The sequence below is a fragment of the Podarcis muralis genome, chromosome 2, assembly GCF_964188315.1.
Source record: "Podarcis muralis chromosome 2, rPodMur119.hap1.1, whole genome shotgun sequence".
Classification (NCBI taxonomy): domain Eukaryota; kingdom Metazoa; phylum Chordata; class Lepidosauria; order Squamata; family Lacertidae; genus Podarcis; species Podarcis muralis.
In genome coordinates, this window is record NC_135656.1 from 50,379,126 (window position 1) to 50,402,271 (window position 23,146).

The following is a 23,146-nucleotide window of genomic DNA, read 5'->3' on the forward strand; positions in this document are numbered from 1 at the left end:
GACAGAAGGAACAACTTGGACCGAGGCAGTTTACCACATCAGGTTACCTGGGACCTTTGGCACATGAAGCCACTGCTGTTTCCTCAACATCTGGTTTCAACAGCTCAATGAACTGCCCTCTGCATGGAGGGACTAAAGCTGTGTTGTGTCAATGGGTAGCACCAGTCTGAGGCCTACACTCGGACAGAACCATTTGAAGCAGTAAAGGCTTCCAAGTTCTTCTGAATATGCCTCTGGCACAGGGACTTTAAAAACAGTAGCATGCATTACAGAGTTAGGATCACATGTGTCTCTGTATGCTTTTGGGTGGGAAACAGATTCTACTACCTCATTTCCAAGCTATGCAGAGTGGGGCTTGGCTCAAACAACACAGCAGTGGCAGTTAAAGAAATCTACCCCTGGGGCACAGCATTCTGATTATTTCTGAGGCTGCACTAAATGGTCTTCTGCAAGCCTATGACCACAGTGTTCCTCAGGACATGCCTGCAAACATCACTTCAAAGGTAGGTGTTGCTTTGAACTTTCCCCCTCATAGGGCGCAAGGACACCCCCTCCATTTCTCTCTGTTCACAGATGTTTTGCTCTGCAGGCACCATTCCTTTATTGCTATTGTTGTGGCATGAATGCCTACCATTGTATGGCCATTAGAAACTGGAGCATGCACCATGGTGCTTGATGCCAAGGTCTTCCTACATCAAGTAGGTCCTCCTACATTTTATGGGCCTCTCTGGGAGGATTCAGCAAGTCACCTCCTGTCGCACCTTCCAGTGCATGTCCAAGTTCACTGAGTTAACTTGCACTGGAAGGAGCTATGGTAGATGGTGGTTGTTACCCCAAAATTCTGGGGCGCCGCTAGGTATGTATGTGACCTGCCTTCCTATCCTCAGTAGCCCCACCCCCCTCTGCCCCCCAAATGAATGTGCTTGTTCTGATGTCAGCATGTTTCCACTCCAGGATCAACCACGACGCAGCACGAATCCCAGCCAACATCCCAGAGGCACACTGCCTGTGTGCTGGGTGCATCAATCCCTTCACCATGCAGGAAGACCGCACCATGGTCAGCATCCCCATCCACAGCAAAATCCCAGTGCGCCGACTGCTGTGTGAGCCAAGCAACCCCAGCCGGAAGAAGAAGAAGAGGTGCCGCAAGGAGTACAAGACCGTGATGGAGACCATTGCTGTGGGCTGCACTTGCATCTTCTGAGAATCCCCGGAGAGCAGAGCTGCTATTCCTGCTTCGGGTTCCCTAAGGGTTAGTAGCGCTCCCGTCTTCCTAGCCTCATCTTCCCCTTCCGTTCTCCCAGAACGTGCTTTTTCTCCTGCCAAGATGAGGGACGGTCCATGTGCTTCCAGAGGCCAAAGCTGCTTTTGTTGGATTCCTTCTCTTCTATAACCCACAGAGAGGCTGACAGCACCACATGCACACAGCAAGAAATTAGAATCGTAGAGCTGGAACGGACCTTGAGGATCATCTGGTCCAACTCTCTGCAATGCAGGAATATGCAGCTGACCCAAATGGGGATCAAACCCACAACCTTGAGTGCTTTCTGTGTCGCACAAATGGCAATTAACTGTATCCGACCCGGATCCAGAGCAAATTGCTTCATTTCACCCTAATAGCTCTGAATCTACAGTCACTGGTGCCAGTTTTTACTCTTTGCCAGGCACGCCTGCTCAATCAGGATTTCAGCAGAAAGGGAAGCTGCTGTGTGGCTGCTGCAGAGGAAGGAAGGAGATCCAACGAAGGTGCAGTAGTTTCAACCATTTTGCCCTCCATCTGGGGCTCAAAGCCCTTTAGCACTGGCTTGACGGCTGCTCAGTTTGCAAGCTGACTCTGCAGCCCATCTGCTGGAGTTGCTCAGGGCTTAGGCCAGGATGACGTCACCATGCAAAGAGGGCCTTCCATGTCCTCCTCCCTACTGGGTTGCACTACCAAAATGGAGCCTTTGATAGGATACATCTTCTGTGTCAGCTGAAGGCCCAAAGCTAGGCCATTGCTCTTTTGACAGTGCCCTGCTGCCTTCTGTGTGGGAGCAGGAGAGTCTGTACTTGCTGTGCTTGGTGGAGAAGGAGAGGCTTTTCAAGGCTACTTGGCAGGCTCTTATACACCTCACACAAAACTAACAAGGAGATGTCTTATCTTAATACCAAGCAGTTCTCAGAGTCCTGTGCTGGCAGCCCTGTTCACAGGGCCTAGGTATCAGCAAAATGCTTGGCCAGGGAACAAGCACTGCAGCTTTGGCACGTGTGGCAAAGACTAAATAGACTCAGGAGCTAGCAAGAGATCCTCAGGCAACCCATTATTCATGACACCCCAGAGACAAGGACCATGGCCATTTTGGGAACCCGCAACCCTTCTGCACATATCAGAAGCAGCATCCCTTGGTGCAGAGCCACAGCTCGCTGACAAGAACCCAGGATTTTTTTTTTTGTACGCTCAAAGGTGCCAGGTTTAACCACGGGCAGCTCTGTTAAAATGGTTCTCAGGCAGCAGAGCTGCCAAAAGATCCCTGTCCGAGACTTTTGGGAAAGTGCACTCAGTGAACACAGACAAGGCTGGTTTTGATGGGCCAGTGGTCTGCCTTCGTGCAAGGCAGCATCACAGGCTGAGAAGTCCAGGACTAGGAAGGGTGGCGGTGGAGACAGTTCTGGCTTGTGGAAGGCAAGACCCTTAAGCAAAACAGTGCGAGAGAGGGAGCCACATGCTAAGGCAGGGGTGGTCAACCTGCAGCCCTCCAGAAGTTGGTGGACTACAACTCCCATCCTCCCTGACCACTGGCTCTTCTGGCTGCGGCTGATGTGAGTGTGAGTCCAGCAACACCTGAAGGCCACTCCTGAATCTATGTAGGGGCTGCCTTTGTGCCAGAATGCTGCAGCACTGGGGAGAAAACAACGGGTAGTTTTCCTTTCAGTTCGCTCAGTTTCCCAGCATTTCACAGAGCAGCCCCATGCAAGTGCTCAGCTCTGCAGAACTTGATTAGAGAACGATATCAGCTCCTAGTAGCTTTGCCCTTTCTGGGAAATGGCAGAACTCACTGGCTGGTCATTTTGCTCAAGAGGAAGCTTTGCTCTTGACAACTCAGCAAGCTATCCCTTGACCATAGAAAGGAATCTAGGGGGTGAGCAGGGCTCTAGATCAGCAGCACGGCAAGGAGTACATTAGTCACCATTTCGGGAGCTACAGAATCAGCTCCAGAAAACAGCATACAGTACCAAATCAGGAAAGGTTCCAGGTGTTTATACAGCAATTCCTTCTGGATTGGAAACAATGGAAACCATCTGCTTTTTTGCCATTAGGGGGATTATACCCTTCACCTCCCCCCCAATCATACACAGGGCAAGGCAACATCAGCCATTAGCTGCAAGGATCTGAGGCGATCAGGGCAGTGGTTTATGCAGTTTCACATATGTACAGGCAGTCAGAGTCAAAAGGGTGTTAGAACCTGAGCTGTAGCCAATAACAGGAGACCCAACTCAGGGCTCTCTAGCTGACTACAATTAGAGGCAAGTGCATGAAGCTTGGCAACAAAGCAAAAGGAACAACATTGTTTTGGATGGAAAACAGAAACACACAAAGACACAAAAAGGAGTCACATCAAAGACAGCGCTCTGCCCGTTCCCTTAAGTATAGAGTAAAGGTAAAGGTAAAGGTACCCCTGCCCGTACGGGCCAGTCTTTTCAGACTCTAGGGTTGTGCGCTCATCTCACTCTAGAGGCCGGAGCCAGTGCTGTCCGCAGACACTTCCGGGTCACGTGGCCAGCGTGACGAAGCTGCTCTGGCGAGCCAGAGCCGCACACGGACACGCCGTTTACCATCCCGCTAGTAAGCGGTCCCTATTTATCTACTTGCACCCGAGGGTGCTTTCGAACTGCTAGGTTGGCAGGTGCTGGGACTGAGCAACGGGAGCACACCCCGCCGCGGGGATTCGAACCGCCGACCATGCGATCGGCAAGTCCTAGGCGCTGAGGTTTTACCCACAGCGCCACCCGCGTCCCTAAGTATAGAGGCCTATGCATAAAGAGAAAGGCCAACACAAATTAACTTGGGGGTCAGGACTGCAGAGGCTTAGGAGGCAATCCATCCATTCTAGGACAGGGTTTAGTTTTGCCCTGAACAGTCATGGATAGTGGCAGTGCATGGATATGGGACAGCAGGTAAGGAGCACTTAGCCTGAAGCAGAAAACCAGCCCATCAAGACTGGAATCAGTATATGATGCTCCCCATTAACCAGCTCAGGTCCCTTCCAAGGTTATCTCAAGAGGAAGCCTTACTAGCTGGCCACATGTAGATATTGACCCACAGACTCTTCGAAACATAGCAGGAAGGGGGATGCACTTATTGTAGACAATAGACACATGGGGATGTATGGCAAGTCTTCTGTTTCTCTCCTTGCTAAGCCTCCAGTGTAATCCTTCAATACCCCCCACCCCTACCCCAATTCCCACCCTGCATGCACTAAAGGAGAGTTCCCTGGAAAGTCTTCTCTAGCAGCAACTGCTATAAAGTCACAGCTCGGTCTTCACTTTGTGCATCAGGTCCTTCTGGTCTATTTTCTCTAGGTCACGATTCCAGAAGTTGTAGGCTAAGAGGGCCACGTTTTTGGCTGCCACTGCAGCCATTTCCATTGAGCTGGCTGCCCACTCCATGCTGTTGAGGTAGTAGAGGTTATCGTGGAGGACAATGGGCGGGAGGCTCTTGGAAGACCCATAGTCAGGATAGGCCTGCCATTCTGTCACCTGGACAGAGTAGTAGGAACGGAACAGAGTCTTCAGCTCTTGCTTCTCCAAGGGGTGCTGGGAGTGGACTCGCCAGATGGCTGCCTCTTGGGGCTGCTTCCGCCGGAAGGTACTGGATATGTTGACGGGGCAAATGTTGTCCATGGAACTGAAGAAGAGGACAGGAGCATCTGTGGTGAGGATGCTGGCAAAGGGGAAGAGCTTTGGGTCTGGGAAGCCAAAATAAGAGGAGTTGAGGTAGCCATGGATGACAGAAGTGACTGTGGTGTGGAAGGTCCCTGGGAACTCAGCAATGGGAGGGTCAAAGTTCTGGAAGCTGATGTTGCTCTTGTTATTATGCAGTGGAGCAGCAATGACCACGATGTCATAGAAGCTAGAGCCTTGGCCTTCCTCGTCCTCATAGTGCACCTGGTAGAAGGTTTTTCCTTCTGGAAAGAGTGGAGAGAGAGAGAGAGAGAGAGAGAGAGAGAGAGAGAGAGAGCTCAAAACAGCAACTCAAATACACAACAACTACCCTCACATCCTGCTGAAGGTTTTAAGGAGCTAAATGGGTAAGACCTAGAAGTTGGAAAGCTTCTTCAACAATCTGCCAAGGCTCTGTGGTTCTCCATGTTCCTTAGTTAACCCCTTCCCCTCTGTTTCTTATTATTTTCTTGTTGTTGCTGGTTTAAGCTTCCAGACCCTGCCTGGTGAGCTAGACCAGATACATAGAGTCGATATACATTTTGCACAAGTAACAGATATAAGAGTAAAGAGCGACTATATTTCTGACTGTCCACTAGTAAGCAGGTGGGGAATCTTCTCACCTTCTGTGTACACAGATGCAAGTGATACTAAGCAAGACCAAAATACTGGAGCATATGAAAGCGAGGGTGTTTACGTCTACGGATGTCTCAGCCTTGGGTACACCATCGAAAGGAGCACTGTTAACTATTAACACCAGATCTGGCTGATAAGCTGCAGGAAGGGTGACCAAGGTGGTACTTCTCCAGATGTTACTGGACTCCAATTCCTATCAGCCCCAGCCAGCATTGGCCAACGGTCAAGGATCAAGGGAGTTTGTAGTCAAGCAGCATCTGGAAGTACTCAACAGCTTGTGAGATAGCAAGCATGAGACTGTAAGGTTCACAGTGGCATAAAATGAAAGCATGTGAATGCAGCAGCAGCAGAACAATGGTGTTTTTCATACTGTAATTTTATGTTGCGAACTATCCTGAGATTTATGGATATACGGCAGCATTCAAATTTAATAAATAAAATAAATGTAACAATGATGTGTTTCAGCAAGCTCTATTGGGCTAAGGCCAACTATGTCACACTCAAGAGTATACCCATTGATGTCAATGGATTTAAACAACTTGTCTACTGATGTCAATGGATATTCTCCAAGTATGGCTAATGCTGGATACTATCTACTGCCTATATAATTAACAAAAATAATGAAATATAGGAAGGGATGAGGAATATGAAAAGGGTGGGAGTTAGCCTATTGTAAGTGCTTAAAGAGAAATACCTTTTGATAAAGATTCCTACTGTGAAGAAAACATAGTCTCTTAAGATTTTTTTCAATTTTTTTTTTGTTTTAAATGATCCAATACTAAATGATCCAGGTACATAAGGAGAGAGTTTTGTTGCTCCTCACTGACTCCATCACAAAAGAATTCAACTTGTCACACCTGCCTGGTCACATCTACATAAAGTAATCACAACGGTAATGAATGCACAACCGAGAGAGAACACTGGATTTTCCCAAGTATAAAATATTGTACTTTTTAGTGCTCAGAAAACATGACGTCCCTGCAACAGAACAGTGGAGAAATGCAGAGTCTGTGCAGTAAATATGCATTGTTTATAATTTCTTGTGCAACCAAGAAAGGCGCTGGAAAGGCGCTGAGACAAGTGAATAGCAAAGAAGGTCCCAAGACCCACTTCCTGCAGATTCTTGTCTGCAGGCATGTTCTGGCTCCTTCTTTGCAAGCATTTTCAAGACGCAAGTAAGGAAATGTAAAGTTAAAGTGATCCCTCAACTTCGCCCCTGCCATGCAAGGCCATTGGGTGGTATACCAGCTGCTGTCCATAATAAGGTCTCTTAAGAGAAGTTCAACTGAATTGGAAAGTTTTAGTTCATGGGTAGGCAAACTAAGGCCCGGGGCCCAGATCTAGCCCAGTCGCCTTCTAAATCTGGCCCATGGAAGGTCTGGGAATCAGCATGTTTTTACATGAGTAGAATATGCCCTTTTATTTAAAATGCATCTCTGGGTTATTTGTGGGGCATAGGAATTCATTCATTCCCCCGCCAAAAAAAAATATAGTCTGCCCCCCCCCCAAGGTCTGAGGGACAGTGGACCGGCCCCCTGATGATCCCTGTTTTAGTTCCTTAGGAGATCTGAGCTGGTCTCCTTCTCATCATTGTTTGCCAAACCCTGTCCTTGCCCAGCCAGCATGGCCAATGGTCAGTGATGATGGGAGTTATGCTCCAGCAACATCTGGAGGGCACCAGGTTGGTGACCCCAGATCTAGCTGACTTGATCTTCAAGGTCTCAAGCAAAGGTAGTGCCCAGTCCTGTTACCCAAGATATCCTGGTTCTCTTTCAGCTCTGAGCAGCTTACCTGAGTTGTGTAGAGAAATTGCTGTCACAGTGGCCTCAATTATGTTGGCTTTCGTCAGCTTCAGCAAGCCTGAACACACCAGGTTGTTGCCACCTTCCACAGACCACATGTTGCCCTGTGCCCCTGCTAGGGACATGGCCCCTGAAGATAGAAATACAGAGGGGTTAGGTGTCAGAATAATAATAAAGTAATGAAGACACCATTCCCTCTGGCAACATGCCCCGGTCTATTGAGATCAGTCAGTGCTCCACTGGAAAGAGACACCTTTGGCCTTGCTTGGTTGGTCTGCAGCAAGATAGCAAAAGGTGGCACTCACCTGCAAACGCAGGCACCGGTACTGACTGGCCATAGCTGGCACGGAGAATGGCCACAATGACCTCGTCAATGAAGCGCTGTGTGATGCCCACCTCCAGCAGGGACTCTGCCACAGAGCGCTGTGTCATGTTGACAAACGTGTCCCCACCCAGCGAATGCAGGAGCTCCTCAAGGCGAGAAAATGCATAGCCATGGGCCTGATATTTGTAGATCCTGCAGGACACAAAAAAGGAGGAGACAAATCTGGAGCAGCCAGGAGATCTAAAGGAAGTTCAGTGCATCTCTTCAGCCTAGCTGGAGACTTTCTGGGCTTAAAGAAGAAGGAAGACCACCCTCTTTCCGTCTCCAGAGGTTCCACCACCTCCGTCACATACCTCATGAACTTCTCCATTACCTCCTCCACCCACATCTGTAGGCGCAGGAAGCTCATGCCGTAGTGCCACCAGAGTCGGAAGAGGTTCAGCAGGTACCAGTCTGTCTCCTCTAGGGCAAACTGCTCCCCGCTAAAGATGGCGCTCTTCCCGGCCAATTCTCGACGGTGCTTCAGCCCTAGGATAAGGGGACAATGAGGTAGAAGAGTAAGGCTACTTTCTGTCCTCTTTCATGAGTCAGGGAGCGCAGGCAATGCAGCCTTCTGCTTTTACAACAATGTTTTGCAGATTTTGTACGGGCTACGAAACTTGGCCCGAATGCAATTGTTTCCAGTGTGATGATTGTACCCACACTCACCCAGCAGCTTAACAAAGTCCTGCATGTGTAAGTTGAGAGAGTGAATGGAGGCACCACCGATTTCATACTGCTGTTTGTTGACAGTGACCGTGGCCAGGCGGCCCCCAACGGTGTCCTTTTCGTACACGTCCAGTTGCACCTGTGGCCCAAAGTGCTGCTGCAGGAAGTGGGCCACCGAAGAGCCGCCAATCCCAGCTCCCACTACAGCTGCCAAGGCAAAAGCAGAGGGGCGAGGATAAGGCAGAGCAGATGCATGCCCACCTCTGACCACCCACCCCACTCCCCAAAGGACCAGCAGGTTGCTCATCTTACACACACAGACCCTTAAACAATCCTTTGTCCTGCAGGGAGGATGCCACACAATGAAGAGGTAGGTTTTCCAACCCAGTCATTTGGCCTGATATTTTACCCATGTTCTTTGCCAAATGAAAACTGTTGCTATGAAGCAAGGGAAAGTTCTGCAGAAAGCCACAGCAAGCTTTCATCTGAATCTCTCAACATGGTTAACTCTCTCTCTCTCTCTCTCTCTCTCTCTCTCTCTGTGTGTGTGTGTGTGTGTGTGTGTGAGAGAGAGAGAGAGAGAGAGAGAGAGACGTGTGTACCAAGCTGCAGCTTTATGCCAAATATCACATCAATTACTTTACATGGCAAGTTGCTGCTGTCTGCATATGCTCAAAAAATGTAGCAGTATTTTCTTTTAATTAAAAAAAACCTACAGAGCAAGAAATGCCCACCATGAATGATTTTAAGATTTGATTGGTTCCAAAATGCCATGGAAGCATCTAGCAAAGTGACCCGAGTCCTGTGGCATCTTAAAGACCAACAAATGCTCTGATGATTTTGTGCTCATTAAGTACAGGAAATCTTCATCAAAGTGGTCAGGTACACATTTCCCAGATACAGAGTTAAAGGCACCTTAAGGGAATAATAATAATAATAATAATAATAATAATAATAATAATAATATATACCTCACCCATCTGGCTGGGTTTCCCCAGCCACTCTGTGTGGCTCCCAACAGAATTTTAATTGTAATAATAAAGCGATAAAACATCTTGTCCAAGCCCTGGTCCATGCAGGAAACCTACTGCCACAGCATTCCTCATATATGGCCAGCCAACCTTTGCTTAAAAACTTCTACTGAAGGAAAGGCCACCACTTTCCAAGACTTCCTGTTCTGCTCTGTTCCACTGGCAAACAGCCCCTACCACCAGGAGATCCTTCCTAATATTTAGCTGAAGCCCCCTTTCCCCTTATCTAAACTCACTCAAGTACAGAAGTCAGGGGTGATGAGTGGCTATAGAAAGAACTACAGTGGTACCTCAGGTTAAGAACTTAATTCGTTCTGGAGGTCCGTTCTTAACCTGAAATTGTTCTTAACCTGAGGTACCACTTTAGCTAATGGGGGCCTCCCGCTGCGATTTCTGTTCTCATCCTGAAGCAAAGTTCTTAACCCGAGGTACTATTTCTGGGTTAACAGAGTCTGTAACCTGAAGCGTCTGTAACCTGAAGCGTATGTAACCCGAGGCACCACTGTACTGTGTAAATCAGCCCCAAATGCCTCTCAAAGTCCAACATCCTCTGGCTACCCCTGAGCAACTTGCCATCTTATTCTTGTCAACAAAGGCTTTGTGTGGCTTTGTTATGGTGGCTGCTATTATTATGAACAACTGCAATAATGACGAATCCTGGGACAAATGTCATACTGGAGAATGTGTGACTAGCAAGCAAACACGGCCTGTGCTTAAGGGGAAAGGGCCATCACTCAGCTGCAGAGCAGGTTCAATCCCTGGCATATCCAGGTAGGGCTGGGAGATGTCTTTGTCTGGAAGCCTGAAGAGCTGCTGCCTGTCAGTGCGGACAATCCTGAGCTAAATGGACCAAGTCTGGTTCAGTAGAAGGCAGCTTCCTATTTCGCCACTACAGAAGCATCCTTAATGCCAATTATTCAGCCCTAGCCTCCTGCATGCCCTGACAGGTCCGTGCAGCCTCATCCTCGGGACTATTTGTTTCGTATCTTACACACTTGTCTTCCCTCACACCCCCGTCGACAACCTCACACAGGACGGACGCCCGTTCCGTCCAGGAGGCCTCGCTTAGACGCGTAAAAACCCAAGCGCCCCGTGCTTGCGCGCCTGTGATTTCGACAGCAGCGCCTACCTATTTTGCCGGGCGGAGCATCCCCTGCCGCAGCGACGGGGGGCTCCCTCCGCATCACCCCTACAGCTACCACGGTGAGCAACAAAAGCAGCCGATGCGAGGCTGCCATCATGTTGGCAGCGGCGGCGGCGGCGCAGGAGGCGGGAACGCAAAGCGCGATGTGCGCAGTTTACATCTCCGCGCAGCCGAGCTCCGGCTCGCTCGCTTGCCCGACGGCTTCTCGGCTGCGGGGCCGGCGGGGGAGCCTCTCGCCTCCGTCCACTCGCCAGCAGCGCTTCCCGAAGGAGCGAGGCGGGAGCCAGGGCTTGGCTTCGGCATTGGCTGCGCCTCTCGCAGCGCCGCCTTCTTCGCGGAGTGCAAGGGGCGAGAGGCGGCCTCCTTCAAGAGACGCCCCTTCTGAGCCGAGGATGCAACCTCGAACAGGGAACCCGCCGCCCGACAGGCTTTCGGACTACAACTCCCGTCATCCTCGACCGTCGTTCATGAAGTGCAAGGGCTGACGGGAGCGCAGCTGGGGGGCCGGGGCTTCCCTTTGCATGCAGCGCGCAATGGCCTCGAGGTTGCCGCGCTAGGCTTTCTTCGCGAAGCGCGCAAATGCTTAAACGCGATGCTTTCAGCTCTCTTGCTCCGATTCCCTTCCCCCCGTTCTTCATTTGCCATGCGGCTTCCCCGCTTAATTACCATTCATCATTTGCTGTTTTTCGAAGCTTAAAACTGGGAACTGTGCAGCCGCAAGCAGAAGCTCTTGCCGCCTTTTGTGGTCGGCCGTGGATCCGCGCCTTTCCTAGGAAGGCGTGCTGGTTCTTTTGAACTCAGCTTGCAAGGGGAAGGGCCCCACTCTGCAGCCCGTCTCCATCTTTGCATCTCCTGTAGCTTTAAGAGGGGTGGGCCACCGAGGTGCCATTTTTGCCAGCCCTGTCTTGGGTGTAAACATCCAAGCCTGCTTGCTTGGAAGGGTTGGTTTGCTTTTCACACACTTCGAAGCTGCCCGTGCAGGCATCACTGAATAAATAGGGGATTTCGACATTCGGGTTGCAAGTGAAAAAAGCACTGCCTGCCGAGTTCAGCACATGCTGCTGGCGCAGTTAACCTGATGGCGAAGCAGAGAGAGCTGGCTTCAGGCACCTGGACCTTCGGCAGACCAACTCAAGTGTCTGAAAACGTGACATGAATGTTGACGACTTCAACATCGCCCTGTGGGAATCCCTGCAAAGAGCTAATAATAATCCAAAGCATTTAACCAGAGTGCATTTTAGGCTAGCATGCTCTTTTATTTAATACTGAAGAAATTAAACATTGGATAGTGGCTGTTGCCATGATGCCTGCAGAATATAACCCCTCTGGCATGTGTGCTAAATCAAAACAAATGCAGTTAAATTACCTTTTTTCCAAGATTCCGGCTGATTTCAAAATGGCAAGAAATCAAACATTTCTAAATTTCTGACTGGGCACATCCTCTTTAGGAGGCATTCAAAGTCAATACCACATGTTTCAGTCTTGTAAAGGTAACTTTTATTTGTAAGAATATGGTGCAGAGTGATTTCAATACATTGTTATGTTCTGAACAACTTGATTTGTCTTCCTTACCCAGCAAAAGCAAAAACTTTTGGTTTAATAAATTCAACTGTATGGATTTGTATTGTACACATAAATAGCTCGCCGCTTTTTTGAGCAAGTCAACAACTGGAAGACAAACACTGTAATCTGTGTGTTTTCTTGGAAACAAGCCCATTGTACTCAGCGGGTCTTGCTCAGTTCACAGGACTGCAGTTCAAGATGCAATTTAAATCTTATTTCCTATGAACTTCTGAGCAAACATGCATGACTGTGCTGGAAAAATATTTTGTTCTTTTGCCTTGGGGGGAAAAAATACAAATCTATTTTAAATTAGAAATTTGCTCTAACAATCTCTTATATTGCTCTAAGGATCATTCACTTATAGCCCAAAGTTGCCCCCCCCCCAAATTGGTGATGCAGATAACCCTTTGTGGATTAATTCAGTTCATGTACATCTACCTGAGAATATGCCAGAGGTGGTTTTAGGGTAGCGTGCCTGGTTTGGCCACATTGGGTGCCGCCCTGCAGGGGGCGCCACAACAGTGCTGTAGAATCAAGCGCAAGTAGTGGGAGGGGGCACTGAATTTTAGTGTTGCCGCTGAAATCTGAGAGCCCAAAGCCCACTGCTGAATATGCTCACATGAAACACCACTTCTTTCTGACTAACTAACACAAGAATGTATATGGTAGGAAGGAAATCCTGGAAATAAATACCAATTTGAATCATTTTTATAATTTCAGAGTCAAGAGATCTCTCTCTTGACAGTACAGACAAAGCTAATACAAATAACATGGGAGCCAGCAGCGTCTGGAACTTTCAGCTGATGAATTCTAACCAAACTTAGACAAGATAGCAAGACAGGACAAAACTCCTCTGAAAAAGGAAGTGGGTGTGAGTCAAAAATAAGGCCACCCTCACAAAGATTCATTTCTTTGAACTTTCACCTAGGGTTCAGAATGAAGCCAACATGTTGGGTTACCTCAATCGTCTCTCAAATAGAGTTAGGATTTTTCACGCTTGCATGTTTAGCTTACCTGTCACACAAAAACTGATCAGAATCAAGCATCCACTTGTTTACAGAATGATACCAATTTATTCTCTAGCTGGAAGTCCCCTTAAAACTTCGGCTGAAACTCTGATCTGATAATTTTCTTGCTATTTTTACTGAAATTAGCTGAAGTACACTTTGCATAGACACTTTCTCTTTTTTTAAAAAAAATACTAAATAAAAAACAAATCATATATTTTGATGTCTAATCTAGTAGTCTCCGAATCCAGATTTTTCACAGTGCCATCTGCATAGCAATTACTTGTGAGCTCAAACTCGAAAGACTATACTTCCCTTTTGGAGTACAAGACCATTCCATCTCTTCCAGCATCGATAACATAGCAAATTGTGCTTGAAAACTGTGGTACATAATTTGAGGGAGAATTTATGGCCAATAAACCTGAATCTTCACAAAAAGTCTATTTTCTTTCCTTAAACTGTTGAGCTACTGGCCCATTTTGTCCAGTATTTTAAATGGCAATGAGAAAGGACTCATCCATATCCCTATACATACCACAGTGGAGATTTCACAGGGTTGAAATAGCCAAGTAACCTGAGGAAGATCTCCAACTGCAGAAAGAATTTACAAATTAACACCTCCAGACACACTTCTGCTGGGTATCAAAGCCCCTTCACACTACTCATCACTTGTTTTCAAAATGCTTTACAGCTGATAAATAATTGTAGCATTTCTGGGAGGTAGGCAGGTATCATATTCCCACTTTACATATAGAAAAGCAGAGGTTGCAGCAGCTGAACCAAAATTCAAGGAAAGCAGAGTGCATTTGTAAGAACACAGAAAGTTCTAATTTAATCACTTATACCAAGTCAGACCACTGGTCAGTATTATCTACACCATGGGTAGTCAACCTTCTGGACTACAGCTCCCATCACCCCTGATCATTACTCATGCTGTCTGGGGCTGATGGGAGCTGTATTCCACAGCATCCTGGAGGACTACCCCTTTGTCTACCCTGACTGGTTTCAGTATTTTGAATATTGCCTTGAGATGCCAGGGACCAAAATGGTACCTTCTGCATACAACATTGGTCTACAACTGAGCTACTTCCCTTCCCTTCTTGGAATTACGGCCCTTCCCTTATTAGGAATTATTAGGAGTCCTCCTTCCCCTCAAAACCCACAACAGAATTTAATGGAAAGCCTGGAAAGTCACAGCACTACCTCTGACTGAGAAACAGCTGGGGGGGGGGGGGACAAACACCATTTATGACACAGAACAAGTAATATTAAATTAGCTGTACGTCTTGGAAGTGAAGATCAGGCCATTGCAACCCATCCTGAGAGGCCAGCAGGTAACAAATTTGGCTTAATAAATAAAAATCCATGCTATAGCAGCAACAGTCACGTGGACAGAGAAATCAGTCCATTCAGGTCTCAAGTATTTATAAAACGTGTCCACCTCATTCGTGTGATTCTACTGCCACACCTACATGCGCATGTCTAATAGTGCGGCCGTGAAGTTTATAACCATCCAGAGTCACTAATGCCACAGTGCCTGGCTGCATTTCCTCTGCTGGCACATGACAGACTATTTCATGATCGTAGGGGTCATATTTGCCACCAATGGGGTTCATTTTCTGCAGGCCATGCTTCACAAATATGCTTTGCAGTTTGGACTCTATGAGAGATAAGCCTTCGCATATCTTCTTGAGAGTCAGAGTTGGGTCATCGTGTTCTCCCCCTGTGGTACTCTCGGTGGTCTTCTCCAAGATATCTGCCACTTCTACCAGGTCTCTGCAGAAACTCTGGATGCCTATAGATACATAGATCAGAAAGGTGAGGATGACTGTTCAAAGGGCAAAAACAATGCATTATGCATTAGAGTCTCAGTCCTTATAACATTCTCTGTATAAAAGAACAATCAAGGTCCAGCAAATACTGACAGTCAAACCTTTTTTTAAAAAAAAAACAACAACAACCCTGATAGATGTACTGCTGTTTTAATTAACGTTTGTGTTATTTGCTCATTGATTTTATTTGCAACATAGACCACCCTGAGATAAACATTTTGAAGGGTGGTATATAAATGCCTTAAATAAGGGAGATGTGAGGAAGTCAGGAAAGAGGGCTATAAAAATAATAAGTAAAAAACTGGATTTTTATGTTTGTTAATGTTTTTCTTCTTTTTACCTTTTTTATGTTTTCTATTGTATTCTTTTGTTTTTGTTTGATTGTGATGATGTCTTTCTTTTTTTTGTTGATTGTGAAGTGTGCTTTTCTATTCAAAATTTCAATAAATATATTTAAAAAAAATAAATGCCTTAAATAAACAAATAAAGCAGAGCACATGGGGTGGTAGGTACAAGCTCTGCACAATACTAGCACCCTTTTTACTCACCAAATATCTTAGCATCCTCGACAAACTTCTGCGTCCTCCGCCTAACGTTTTCAGAATCTGTCAGGGCTCTTTGGTACCGTTCCTGCACATAGTAAGAAGCAGAGTCAGACAAGAACATCACCCAAAGCAACAGGTCAATGAGCCATCTATAATGCTGCAAGCCTGGACCACGAGGGTTGAGGGCAGCTTTGCTTGACATACACAGCCTTCAGTTGCTGCTCTTAGATAAAACACATTGCCTGTGTGACTTCCTGCTGAAATGAACGGGCTGTATTGAAGAAGACCTAAAGATCTCCCCACCCCACTTCATTACCCTCTTCAACTAACAAACAATGGCAAGGAATAGCTACAGCAGATGTACATGCATGCATACTTTTGCAGCAGAAAGAAAATGGGAAAATGTGAAAGCAGCATCTACTAACATGCCTTATTTATTACATTTGTTTTGCAAAATGTATATACAGCTTGACGGTAATAAAACCTTAAAGCAGTGTACAAAAAGACAAAAACCCTAAGATTATCAGTAAAAACACAGTTAAAAGCAACTACTTAAAACATTAAAAAATAATAACAACTAAAATCAGCAGAGAACCAGATGAAGCACACATATCAACACTCTGCTTGTCTGGATAGGCTTGTCTAAGCAAAAATGGTCTGCCGCCATTGCCCCCCCCCCCCATGCTGAGCACAGGAAAAAGTCTAATGACGGTCTCTAGACACTGTTGCTCATGCTATCTGGAGAGTGTGCATGTAGACTTCCCCCTTGCTTACTGAATACTGATGGATTGTGAGTGCACAAACGCATCCCATCACAGTGAGCATTTAGTGGATGACAGGAAGGACAGGCACTGCTACACAGAACGGTGCTTTCGCCCTGTGTGGAAAACAACAGTTCGGAGTTGTTCCTTCTGCCTGGCCCCTCTTTAAAGAGCCCAGGCAGGCAGCAGTGATGGTCACTAGAGATGTCACCAGCTGGGTATCTGCTGTTCTGGAATGTTTTGACTATTGTCCTAGCTCTATGTTTGGAAAAGTAACGGACACACAATAAATAGCCTGGTTATATTTATAAAATGCTTAAGAGTAAATTCAGTGCACATAACAATGACGGCTGCAGTGCTGTACACCAGGCCTAGTGTCAGCTCTCAGCCTGGTCAGGCAAATGCTGAGGCCTGCACACCCTGGCAGGGCCCCCTGGAACTGACATCTTGCTGGTAGACCTTTGTCGTCATCCTCCCTTTTCTCTACCAGCCGGAAGGGACCCAAACAAACAGACACTTGTTCTGATCTGCTTTCACCACCAGCTAGCCTGCCTGGAGGAGGAGGAGGCTGGCAACAGTGGAAGGAGTTATGCTGCAGGGGTTGCGGGGGAAGAGTGGCAGCAGGGGATGCTCTCTAATTCTACTAATCTGATCTTTTGACTACTGCATGCTGTAGATTTTGGGACTGGGTATTTAAGACACACAAAAGCGGAAACCTAAAATAAATGTGTTAGGGCAAACGGCCAAGTTAAGGACGATACATACTGTTAAGACACGGACTTGTTCTTCCAATTTGGTGGCTTTGAGCTCTAAACTGTTCTCGTTCAGGAGATGTCTAGGCTCATCAGGAGGGTCTTCTGGACCACAGTCATCGCCTGTGCTCCTCTGCTGTGCAGCAGTGCTGAAGGCAAAGGACAAGCCTCTGAAACAAGACAGTGACAAACAATGAGGAGAGAAGCAGGAACACTTTCAAAGGTGTCTGTTTAAAATAGTGATGTATCAGCTAGCTCCAGCCTTGTGTTTTCCCACCAGGAGGACTTGGGTGGAGGCAGCAGTGGTCCAGGTCAAGGGAACACAGGCCTCAGTCTTGTGCTATTGGGTGGGAATTTTTATTCACACCTTCTTCCAGCAGATAAAAGATTAATCTCTCTCCCAATCCTGTGAAGGAGAAAGACTGAAAAGCAACAGCCTTTTGCATATAGGTTGGAAAACTTGATCCAGGTGCCGTTATCTAGCGGAACACTTGCTCCCTGCCCCTTTTTAAAGCCACTTCTCTGTGACATAAAATGCTGGTTGGCAAGTAAGAAGATAACTTATATTGTGCCCATCCCTTTAGCATTGACAGCATGTGTATGATTATGATTACAGAGGGAGCTTGGTGAACCAGCCATTTGCTACACTTTGTGTTCAACAGCATGGGAACCCAGGTCAGGTTTTTTGTATCAATGCTAGTTATAGCAAGAATGTTTTGCAGGACAAAGACTCTTTGAAATCACCTCATTCTGGGTGTTGGCAACATGCCACATATCATAGCCGACTGTGTACACTATTGTTCAGCTGATCTGAATGCACTCACCTGAAAAGTATCTTGGGCAGTTTTGCAGACATGCAAGCTGTTTTTTGCCCGTAAGGGAAAACTCAGAGCTGTGCTGTTGCTAACATGCAAACTGTAAAATCATAAAAGAGGGATCCAGCTGGGCTCCCATCAGCCCCAGCCAGCAAGGATTATGGGAGTTGGAGTAGAGTAGTGACTGAATGGCCGCAGGTCCCATGTTTCTATTATAAACAAAACTCTACTCTTTCCTCTTTAGGTGAACAGGGCTCAATGCTTTGCCAGCATTTTTAATATATTGCCAAGCTCTGAATGAATCTTACTGCCCTAACGCTTGACTCTACTATCTGAAGTACATGTGAAAAGAGGACTGATGTCTACGTTTGGAGACGATCTAACGGTGCTGTGTTTTGGGGTGTTAACTACAAATTCTGATTTGATACAGTGGTACACAGTTGTGGGCAGCAGCATAAAATGTAGTGTTTGTGGCGCAAAACAACACAAAATTTGGCATAGGTTTTGAGGGAATACCAGGTTTGGGGTTTATAGCGAATGCTGCTTGCAAAGAAGAAAGCATATGCTGCCATTGTTAAACTGTTTGCAGGGATTCCAGAAAGCAGGGAGGGATCTGTATTAGCACCCCTGACAGGTAGGTATACTCCACACCCAAAGAGAGCGGGGGCTGTTTTCCACCCACCCACACAGAAGTGATTCATGGAGCTGGATTTGGACAGGGGTGGGAAAAGGAAGTTTCACTTCTTGTTGAAATGCTGGGTTGGGCAGCGAGTGTGTGACTCTGCTGCTTGAAATAAATAATCTCCAAACCCATGCTCTATTAATTTAATTTAATTTTTAAAGAGCTGCGTAGTGTCTTTGCCTTTGAAAAGTGACACACACATTAGGGCATCAAAAGGACCTACCTAGACAGCAGAATTGCAGCATTTGAGTGGCATATGCTTCCTGAGTGACATTTTCTCCTCTTAGCTGTGGGTGTACACAAACATTGCATAAGGAAGGAAGGAAACAGCTTCTGAAAGCACTTGCCTGAATGACAACAGATTTAGGAATGATGAACCATTCTCTTCAACTAGACAGTGGGTTCTGTTAACAAATCTCTTGTTAAGAAGGCCAAAACTCAGTGGACAGACCATTCGAATCAAAACCTTCCTTCGTCTTTCAGCCATAATCACTTCCAAGCTAGACTAGTTCTGTACCATCCTCTGCATTGGGCTGCCCATGAAGTCAGTCCAGAAGTAAGGTGACATCAGATGACATTACACGGACCCTTTACTAGCTCCAACGGTAAGCAATTTGCTCCTGGAGTAGGGCAGGTTAGCAGCAAGGTCAGGGATGTGTGGCTGCAGCAGGAGGTGAACTGCTTTGGCTCCACTGTAAGTGACAGTGGCAGCACTGTTAGACATAATCACTGTGCCAGCTGTTCCTGCTTCCCCCTACAAAGAACTGTTCAAGAACTCTATTCCACTTTATAAGCCTTTTTGGGGGGTCCCTCACTAATGGTTGTACAACAGATGAATGAGGCCTGCCCAGAAACATCAACAATATTTAGAATGCCCCCCCCCAAGGGAAGAGCACTGCCTGCTTTTCGGCAGACAGCGAAGAAGACCATTTTATTCCAACATGCTTTCTCAACATTGTGCTATTAGTTAGGATGAACGCCTGCTGCTACTGTTTCAAAAAGACCAGATCAACATATTAGTGGGTTATAGGGTTTTTTAAATATTGTTCATTTGCATTTCAGTGATGCTTGATAAATTCTCTTTGTTGTAACCTGCCTCACTGAACACTCCCATGGAAAGAATGGTGCAATAGGGAGATAAAAACACCACACAGGAAACTATAAAATTGTACTGAGAACCAAGTTACTAACAAAATCAGATGCACTGATGACACAGCTGATGACAGTATTTGAACAGGACACAGATCTCTCACATGCTGGTTATTCATCCCTGGAGGTACTGCTCTACAAAGTTCTGCACAAACTACAAAGTTTAGCTATGGAATTTACTATGAGATCACTTCCTTAGATGGTGTGTGTGTGTGTGTGTACATGTTCTGGGCTATGAATAGCTAACAAACCAAGCATCAACTATAGATATGAAATCCTCATGCTACTCGGATTGCATCTTACTCTTGAGTCAGTGAAGTCCAGCATCTTCCGCCCACTCCACACCCCCTTATCCCCACTGCAAACTATGACCTTCTTTGAAAATGTCTAACCCATGTCTTCATCCAAGGGATTCCAAGGCAACATACATAGACATTCCAAACTTCTATACAATATTAAAACAAACAATAAAAATTAAAGCATTAATAAAATATTCAAAATGCAGGTACCAGTCTGCCAATATAATTGCCAGACAGCCAGACTCCAGGACCTTTAAAAGAGGACTACAAGGCAAACAAGCCAGTTGCTTAGGGTCAAAAGGAAAAAGTCTAATGATTTTTTTCTTGTGGCATCCTGGAAATATCTAGTCCAGTGGTTCCCAAACCTTTACCCCCACAGATCACTTGAAAATTGCTGAGGGGCTTGGAGAACCACTTTACAATTCTTCCACCTGTTATAGCAATTGTAACATGCTAGGTGCTGTATGACTTATTACTGTATTTTCACAGACAAGCTGCAGACCACCTGAATGAAGTGGTTTGCAGGCCACAGTTTGGGAACCCCTGGCACCTCCTGTTTGAAACAGGACGCTGAACTAAATCAACCTTTGGCCCGACCCCACAGGGCTTTCTTATCATCTCAGTAACTGAGAGTTTCTCAGTATCTCTCTTATCAGCTGCACAGAAAGGAAACTCCACCAGGATGCCTTCATTCTCCCTTCACTGGAGGAGAAAAAAGAGAGACACAGAGAAAAAGGCACAAAATTGAGTGCAATCCTCAGAGACGCACTGATCTAAAAATACTACATAAAAAGCACCACGAGAGCCCATTTTGAGTGCCTGGGTGCTGTGGCACCTTCTGAGTGCTAACACACCTCCAGGGGAGAAAAAATCACCTCCAGGGAGGGAATCTGGGAGAGACATGCAAATTCCCAAGAGCTGCATGAAGGGGGCGGCAAAAAGAGGAGAGGGTCTAAAGCCGTGGTTCCCAACGTGGGGCACACGGCCCATAGAGGGGCACTTTGATTTTTAAGGGGGGAAATTCGAGAACGAGTTAACAGTTAATGGCATTTTGGGCTTTCTCCACGTAAATAGGAGTTCATTTTTTGAACAATCAGAATTATATGTCACAAGTGGAGTGGCATCAGGATTTTAGAGATGCTTAGGTGGGGCATGGCCAAAAAAAAGGTTGGGAACCACCGATCTAAAGCAAAATGCAGCTGAACTTCCCCAGCCCCGCCAAAAAAGAGCGCCGCCCCGGGAAAACTACATGGCAGCGGTGGCTACACACAGGTAGGTCCCCTGCTATAGATCTTTGCGGGGTGGGTGCCTTAATATATCCCCCCCAAGGCGAGGTGCAAGTGGGGGAAGAGCCAGAAAAAGGAGAGGATCCAATCCTCGGCGGCCTGCGCAGGGGCTCGCCATTGCCCGCCACCCACGGGGGAAAGAGGGCGACTGCTCCACTGAGGAAGGAGGAGGATTGGAGAGGAGCCCATTTCAGCCAGTCCCCCATCCGCCCCCCGTACCTGTCGTAGCGCAAGTGATGGTGGCCAAACTGGAGCAGGGGGCTGAAGCAGCGCCCCGCCGCCCGCGCCGACCTGCCTGCTGCTGCCATAGCTGCCCCGCCGACGGACGAAGCGTGGCCGACACTGGACCGCCAGGCGCCGACGGTGGGAGGAGACGAGGGCGGCGGCGGCGACTACAACTCCCGTCAGGCACCGCGGCCTCCCGCTGCCGCCCGCCCTCCTTGCAGCGAAAATGGGCCCCGCCTTTCAGAATCAAAGAATCATACAGTTGGGAGGGATGCGGAGGGTCATCTCTAGCCCAACCCTCTGCCATGCAGGAATCTTGCCCACGGAACCAGTGAGCGAGAGGAGTTGCCGGGGTCACGCCTGTATAAGAAGGGCGCTTGGCTGTTGCATCTCCACGCGCAAGGCGCCTTCTCTGCTGTAACAAGCCTTTTGGCATCTCCCAGCCTGGAGATTTATTTATTTCTGTGCCTGTGTATCCAGTGAGCTACCAGAAAACGAACACGAGAAACCTGCACCCCCTCAGTATCGGCTGAAAGCAACTCATACTCTGTCAACATTGTTTCAAATCTAGTTGAGCACCTTCTAATTCTCCAGGCTGCAATACTTTATATTTTATATTTTTAAAAACTTTTATTTGCAAATTAGCAAAAGGAAACAATTTACTTAACCAAATTTATATGCTGCTTAGACCTTTAACTTTTTTTTAAAAAAAGAAGCACTGGCAGCTGACATTAACATGAATATTCTGTTACTCTTCACTCAGATGTGTAGATTAATCTAGGCTGTTCAAATGGGAATTGAAAAAAGAGTGATGTAGAAAGGGCTGCAAGATCTTCACAGACCACTGAGTACTAGATGGCGGGTCTTTGTCCTTCCAGTCTTGAAGCATAAGTCTCTCAAACATCATGAGGGCTTGCAGAATTTGTCCTCAGTCCCCCACACCATATAAGTATCAAGGATTTATCCAAGGCAAGGTTAATATGACCAATAATTTCTGACCAGAAAGAAAGCATCATTCACAAATGCCCACATTATATGCCTCACAGAAGTGTTTTCTGCGTTACATCAGCAACATTTATCTGAATTAGCCCGTTCCTTCCTACAAAGGCTCTGTGGAGTCCAATATACTGGGGGCAGTGTGGGGGAATTGTTTACTCAGTCTAAATTTAAAATCTAAAGAAAGACTATATATAAACACTAAAGCAATTTTTCATTGATTGAGCTGACGAGAACACACTTGATTATTCCATTCATCTTTAAGAGCCTGGACATTCACTTTATAACATAAAAAATCCATTTATTTCCTCCAGCACTATAGGAGATGCAGAGTCACTCAGAGCTAATGATCCAAAATAGACTCTAAAACTGCTGTAGTTGACAATGCAATACTGCCATTTAACACTACCAATATTTAGACTACAAAATTGAAAACAGCAAAAATCCCCCATCTGGTCTTGTTAAGCGATCTAATGTGTAGATTACACTAGAACCCACTTCTTCCATAAGAAGACTGCCTCTCCGTTTTCAAATCTTTAGGACCCCATAATGTTACCTTGACTATATGGATCAAAATGTAACTGAGAGGACATTATATGAGAACTCTTGCTAGCCACTGTAATTACAGGTGGACATGGTCCTTTCTTGAGATTCTGGAACTGGGATAA

General features: G+C 46.6%; 3 protein-coding genes across 4 annotated transcripts in view; 1 reads left to right on the forward strand and 2 right to left on the reverse strand.

The window, feature by feature from the left end:
- Nucleotides 1-23,146, forward strand: part of IL17B (interleukin 17B) — a 257,212-nt gene that overhangs the window by 3,300 nt on the left and 230,766 nt on the right. Inside the window, exon 3 of one of the 2 annotated variants that reach the window (XR_013391897.1) lies at nt 955-3,632. Coding sequence is in view for 1 of the 2 variants with exons in the window: in XM_028717628.2 (XP_028573461.2) it covers nt 955-1,204 (250 nt within the window). In the remaining variant the exon portion in view is untranslated. Of the gene's footprint in view, nt 1-954; nt 6,316-23,146 lie in introns of those variants that run through there. The other variant, XM_028717628.2, reaches the window with a different exon arrangement.
- On the reverse strand, nt 3,349-10,924 carry PCYOX1L (prenylcysteine oxidase 1 like). The gene is given in 7 exon segments (XM_028717629.2): nt 3,349-5,165; nt 7,348-7,488; nt 7,664-7,875; nt 8,037-8,211; nt 8,392-8,598; nt 10,552-10,669; nt 10,672-10,924. Coding segments are annotated over 7 exon segments (1,710 nt in total). The 5' UTR covers nt 10,870-10,924; the 3' UTR covers nt 3,349-4,506.
- GRPEL2 (GrpE like 2, mitochondrial) lies at nt 12,041-21,636 on the reverse strand. Its single transcript, XM_028717630.2, has 4 exons — nt 21,477-21,636; nt 17,040-17,196; nt 15,517-15,598; nt 12,041-14,931 (listed from the first exon to the last, which is right to left on the reverse strand). The coding sequence occupies exons 1-4, from the start codon at nt 21,563-21,565 to the stop codon at nt 14,579-14,581; spliced, it is 681 nt and encodes a 226-aa protein (XP_028573463.1). The 5' UTR covers nt 21,566-21,636; the 3' UTR covers nt 12,041-14,578.

Excerpts from the sequence above, each read along its gene's own strand:
- GRPEL2 (XM_028717630.2), bottom strand. The coding sequence starts at position 21,565 with ATGGCAGCAGCAGGCAGGTCGGCGCGGGCGGCGGGGCGCTGCTTCAGC. Across the intron at positions 15,599-17,039 it reads AACAAGTCCGTGTCTTAACA|GAACGGTACCAAAGAGCCCT; the intron begins GTATGTATCGTC and ends TACTATGTGCAG. Across the intron at positions 14,932-15,516 it reads CGAGGATGCTAAGATATTTG|GCATCCAGAGTTTCTGCAGA; the intron begins GTGAGTAAAAAG and ends ATGTATCTATAG.